The sequence below is a fragment of the Sardina pilchardus genome, chromosome 22, assembly GCF_963854185.1.
Source record: "Sardina pilchardus chromosome 22, fSarPil1.1, whole genome shotgun sequence".
NCBI classification, from domain to species: domain Eukaryota; kingdom Metazoa; phylum Chordata; class Actinopteri; order Clupeiformes; family Clupeidae; genus Sardina; species Sardina pilchardus.
The window spans coordinates 11,114,973-11,121,417 of NC_085015.1; the positions used below are offsets into that span (position 1 = coordinate 11,114,973).

At 45.6% G+C, this 6,445-nt stretch overlaps 1 protein-coding gene across 1 annotated transcript; it reads left to right on the top strand.

The window, feature by feature from the left end:
• Nucleotides 1-1,859: 1,859 nt before the first annotated feature.
• kcnj2a (potassium inwardly rectifying channel subfamily J member 2a) lies at nt 1,860-6,078 on the top strand. Its single transcript, XM_062526658.1, has one exon. It carries the CDS (start codon nt 1,860-1,862, stop codon nt 3,168-3,170), a length of 1,311 nt encoding a protein of 436 aa, XP_062382642.1. The 3' UTR covers nt 3,171-6,078.
• Nucleotides 6,079-6,445: the final 367 nt, after the last annotated feature.

A 6,445-nucleotide genomic window follows, 5' to 3' on the forward strand; every position in this document is an offset into this window, starting at 1 on the left:
ACTAGTATTATGCTGCAGAGACCATTAGGTCCCAGGGGGTGAACAGAAAGTCAACAAGTTCTGGCTCTCATACGCTCACTCGCAGTGGAACATAGCCTGTGTGTGCGTGTGTGTGTGTGTGTGTGTGTGTGTGTGTGTGTGTGTATGTCTTCAGTCTCCGCTTTCTATGCACCAATGCGTACGAGGGGGTGGCTCACATACATCAGACTCTGAAAGGTCACTAGCAGAACAGAAAAAAAGGGTTCTATTCCATAAAGTTGTAATGTTATGACTGAAAGGCATCCCCCCCCCCCCCCCCCCCCCCTCCAACGGAACAATTCATTTATTTCTCTGTGCACGGAATATATGTGATGTGTCTGTCGCACCGACACTCCGTTAAACCGCCTCATTAAGAACCCTAAAGGGCTTGGGCTAAATAGGACTGGAAACCAGGAAAGTTTCCGGATCCCCCTTCTGTTTCTGTCGGGAGCGAGGGGAAAAGGTTTGTGCACTGGTTAAAGGAGACAGTCATGCAAAACATTTCCCTCTGCGATTTGCTGGTTGTTATTAGTAAGGTATGTGAAAATGGGCATTAACGACGCACCAGTGGGCAATAAGCTTGGCAGTGCCTGGCCAAGCTTGTGACAAACACACTAGCCGTGGCGTTAGTTTGGTCTTTGCACGGATGCAAGTGCCCGTCTTGTCAATGTAGCACTTTGTCACCTTATTGGAAAAGTCATCTCAACCGTTCAGGCAGCTAAGAAGGCCACTGCATTGTACAACTGCAAGCTGAGGTTCACATGTTGTGCCCACACAACAACAGCAACAACCAAAGTTATTGGGGCTGTTGCTGGCAGTGTGATGTGTGGTCTTGGTAGGAACGCAGTCTGAGGCCTGAAGTCTAATGTGACGTTGTCTAATGCTAAGGTTAAGTTCTCTGGGGTCAGAGTGAGGATCTGTGACCCTTAGTCTGATGGGAAATTATCTTGTCAGCAGTGCTCTGCCAACAAAAACGTTTTACTATCAGAGAGAAATTGGAGCCAATTTTGTGTTGACCTCTCCCACCAGGGGGGTGGAAAAGGCAGAGTAGGGACAAATGCAGTCTGTTTCATCAAAACTAAGTGAAATATTGCCAAAGTGTTTGATGTTCTGTGTATTTCTCTGTGTATATACCCTCTAAAGTTAAGATAGGAATGGATACGAAGGATAGGAATGAATCCTTTCTTCATGGATGCTTTATCCTTTAAACAAGAATTTCACAAGTCTCCCTGCATTCAGAAAAGTATTTAGTAGTTCCATGTCTTTCAGTAACCCTAACATGATGTCAGTGAGTGAGAGTAAGTAACACCTTAATTACACATGAATCCAATCAAACGAGGGCATCATGTGGCACACACCGGATAGCCACCCACAACGTTCGTTAGCGGTTTCATCAGCGCTATTTTTAGGTCTCTGTCAGACTCTAACTCTCCAAGAGGGGATCTTTTAACCTCCAAACTGCACACTCTCTTCTTGAGGGCTCTCTTCTTGTGTTCTCTCAAATATCTAACAAACCTCTTCTTGTCTTCTCTTGTCTCCTTCCCTCTTCCCCTTCAGGACACCCAATTGATGAGGCCCAAGGAACGGACGAGAGAGGACTAGCTGGCCACCTCCGCCCCCCCCCCCTGCAGACCTTCCTGTCTCACCGCAGGCCGCTAAGAAAAAAAGCGAGCGAGAGCAGTGTGACGCCCGTTAGCGTCCGGCTCTTTTTGCGCACCCTTAATTTCCTGCTTGTGTTGGTCCCCGGGAGCGTTTCAAAACTGTTTCTCCAACGCTTTTTCCAGAAACTCAGACTGTTTTCCAGAGCAGAAGCAGCAGCTCAGCCCACCCCGACAGAGGTGATGGGAAGCTCGCGGCCCAACCGCTACAGTATTGTGTCATCCGAGGAAGACGGCATGAAGTTGGCCACCATGGCCGTGCCCAACGGCTACGGCAACGGCAAGAGCAAAGTGCACACGCGCCACCCGGCGCACAGCCGCTTCGTCAAAAAGGACGGCCACTGCAACGTCCAGTTCGTCAACGTCAGCGAGAAGGGCCAGCGCTACCTGGCCGACATCTTCACCACCTGCGTGGACATCCGCTGGCGCTGGATGTTCGTCATCTTCTGCATGGCCTTCCTCCTGTCCTGGCTCTTCTTCGGCTGCATCTTCTGGCTGGTGGCCATCCTGCACGGCGACCTGGACAACGGCAGCGGCCAGCTGAGCGGCCAGCGCTGTGTGTCCAACGTCAGCACCTTCACGGCGGCGTTCCTCTTCTCCATCGAGACGCAGACCACCATCGGCTACGGCTACCGCTACGTGACGGACGAGTGCCCGGTGGCCGTCTTCATGGTGGTCTTCCAGAGCATCGTGGGCTGCATCATCGACGCCTTCATCATCGGCGCCGTCATGGCCAAGATGGCCAAGCCCAAGAAGCGCAACGAGACGCTGGTGTTCAGCCACAACGCCACGGTGGCCATGCGCGACAACAAGCTGTGCCTGATGTGGCGCGTGGGCAACCTGCGCAAGAGCCACCTGGTGGAGGCGCACGTCCGCGCCCAGCTCCTCAAGTCGCGCACCACCGCCGAGGGCGAGTTCATCCCGCTCGACCAGATGGACATCGACGTGGGCTTCGACAGCGGCGTCGACCGCATCTTCCTGGTCTCGCCCATCACCATCGTCCACGAGATCGACGAGGAGAGCCCCTTCTACGACATGAGCAAGCAGGAGCTGGAGACGTCCGAGTTCGAGATCGTGGTCATCCTGGAGGGCATGGTGGAGGCCACCGCCATGACCACGCAGTGCCGCAGCTCCTACCTGGCCAGCGAGATCCTGTGGGGCCACCGCTTCGAGCCCGTCCTCTTCGAGGAGAAGAACTACTACAAGGTGGACTACTCGCGCTTTCACAAGACCTACGAGGTGCCCAGCACCCCGCTGTGCAGCGCGAGGGACTTGGCCGAGAAAAAGTACATCCTGTCCAACTCCAACTCCTTCTGCTACGAGAACGAGGTGGCCCTGCTGAACAAAGAAGAGAAGGAGGAGGCCAACATGGGCGGGACGGGACCGGAGGGCACCCACACGGATACGATTTCGCTGAACATTACCGAGTCGGACCACAACCAGGCCACTCTGCCTCTCGAGCCGCGGCCACTGCGGCGAGAATCTGAGATATGACTTTTCCCAGACCTCCTGATGAAGGTTTTTTATTTGTTAAGCAGACACCCTTTGTTCAAAAAGGCACAATGAGAGCTGAATATAGGGCCCTTCAGGGGGGGTGGAGAGATCCAAGCTGACGGTACTGCTGTGATAACGTTTTTTTTTTTCGGAGAAGGAGCTATCTGTCATTAGAGGGTTCACATGAAAAAACGCACGGCAAAACAAAAAAGCAGCACAGAGACTTGGCACCAATGGCAGACGAGCATGCAAAACGAGCAAAAGCGGTTATAAAAAAAAAAATCTGTAAAACTACTTTTGTTTAGACAGTTGATTCTGTGTCACAGATAGTGGTAGAGATGTGAGAGATGGCTAGCAAAACTTGAAGAAAAACAAAAAAACACTCACACAAGCATGTCATCTTGTTCATCTGACCAGCAAAAACCAGAACAATGTCAATTAAGATAAGCATTTTATGATCACTTCATTCAATTGGTTGTCTTTTCAGTGTCACTGTGGAGGGGAAAAAAAGGTCATTTTACAGAGGGAACAATTTACTGCGTCACACTGAGCTGAAGCATCCACTGTGGTCAGCAGGCACTGGGGCATGTTTTGAATGTTTCATACTGTTTGCTAAAACCACAGACAGTTTCTTTCTTTTTTTTTTTTTTACGTAGCATGTTTGCACATTTATTGACCCCTAGGTAGACAGAACTCTGACATATAATTAATTATTGCATAAACGCTGCAATTCAGTTCTATGAATCAGCGTTCTATTTCACAGAAGGTGGAAGGTCCTTCTCCATGTTTTCCAGGGAAAGTGCAAATGACTTCGCCCCTGGGCTTCAGATATGGAATTGTTTTGTTTGTCGCGTAGGGGGCAATAGGGATACTGGAAAAGACACAATTGTTTGGAAAACACACAGGCAATTTTACCCTTTTCCTTTATTAGAACCAGTTTCCTAGCAGAGCTTATATTGCCAAGTGGAACAACCTTTTTTTTCTTTTTTTAAAGATAAACATTACACCTGAAAAACAGGAAATACAATGGAAAACAATCATGTGTCTGCACGGCAAGTAATACCGAAGATCATCAGTTTTTTGTTTTTTTCAAACTTAACTGAAAAAGGTTGCATAAACGTTTTGTTCTTATAATGGGCTGGTCTCATTAAGAACTGAAATATATGAAAAAGGTGGGACAAGGTTTTCTGGTTTATCCCGTAAACCTGTACATTATTTAATGTAGCAAGACACTGCACGTGCACTTCAAAGCACGTGCACACACAATACCTTAAACACATATGTTAGTATCAACTCTAAACAGGAAGATGGGATGCCAGTTTCTGAGCTTGAGATAGCCACTGTAACCCTGCCTAAGAGACTTCACACATGACCAATGGTCAAAAAATATGAACAATATGTCTGAAAATATAATCATTCATGGAGGTATGATGATCCCGGTTAGCCGTAGATGTCGAGATTCAGTATGGTGACATTGGTTATTGCTGGTCAAATAGACAGAGACATACCTGTTGATGATGATGCATCAGACAGGGTCATAAGTTAAGAGTGAACGAAGCACAGATAACAACAAACCCACGAGGGTAAAAAAAAAGAGACAAAAAAACAACAAAAAAATGTGTGAAAGAATGTTTTATAAAAAGTGCTGCTATGTTGCATATTGTGGGTTTTTAATATAGAAGACTGAAGCCAAAGAGTATTACTTTTCTTTCTCGTAATAATGCATCCAACTGTTATACAGGTAGAAGTAGACATCTTAAGTCCAGAAAAATACAACTTATTTCCAAATGGAAAGATTTTAAAAGAATGTCTAATACATGTATGCATTCTAATATTTTCATATTCAAAGCCAAATGTATATAGGATTAAAATAATCAGTGAAAGTGTAGAAGGCTACAGGTTAGCTCTCCTTCCCTTTCAGTGAAAAAATGACAACAACTGATAATCACATGTTGCTCCCTGTTGCAGTGTTACATCGTACTTTATGCTGACAGAAGTGTTCATGGTTAAGCACTCCAGAAACACTGTTTTGTGTCTCTTTAACTTATAAAGACTGCATAGTTGGCAAGTGTTACACAGCGAAATGATATGTGGTTAGCAAATTAGGAATGATTGGGAGGGGTTTTGAGCATAAACACCAAAAAATACTTGTAGGGTTTTTTTTTTTTTTTTTTTTTTTGCAAATAACTAATATTCTTTCACTCACATTTTCACAGCCTGCTGAAGTTCATGAGAGTTCATGGAGTTCAAATATTGCAAGCTGAATGGCCTTAGTTGCAAGCAATATAACAAACAAACTAATTGACTGTGTGTAGAATAAGAAATAGTTTGGATTTGTATTCATTACCTGCCTGGACAATCAGACAGCTTTTACCTCAGGGCTAAACCTGAAACCTGAAAAGCATACCCCCAAGATATCATATATATTCCTTGTGTCATATCATGTCAGAGGCATCCCCTATATGGCTTAATGCTACATCAGAGCATACCCTCTCCATGGCTCTTTAAATTGTGGAGATGACGAATACATTAATTAAATTAATTAATCAGTTGGGGGATGACATTTGAAATCTGAATTTCAAGGCCTTCGAGACCAGGTTAATGTTTGGTATGCGGACAACCACAAGGAATTTTATATGCATACAAGATGGTAGCCAGAAGCACTATAAGCCTATAGACTGATTTTTGATTAGTAGAAGTGCCCCGTTTTTAACACAACCCTTATCCCCTTTGTTGTAAATATCTTTGTCTTCTTTGCAGTCATTTTTTTTTATCAGTCTTCCTATTGTACTGCAAAACAATGGAATGTACAGATTTTTATATAATGATTAATGTTATTGATATTATTAATGTAATTATTATTGTACATGCTATTTTATTCTTTTTTTCAATAAAACATCAGTGAATGATTGGAGAACGGTTGTCGTGGTCGTTTCTCACTTGTGTGGTTACATAAATGTGAGGGGAAAAAAAAGGTACAAGCTGTTGCAGTGTAAGAGCCTGTGAGACAACACACCTGACCCGAATTCACATCTGTCCAAGAAAAACTTTTTAATTAGGACAACTCACATACTGTATTGGTGGCTCATTTAACATAACACAAGTACACCAGTTTCGAGTTTATGCAACACGTCGTCCAACAGCAGCAGATTCTCTGCTGGTTTTCCCGCAGCCGGCCACCGGCCGCCGCAGAAGCAGATGACCAGAGTGAACACAGCGGCCTCTTTTCCACCGCCAGTACAGTGCGTCACGCCGCGCGTCGCAAGGAACAGAGC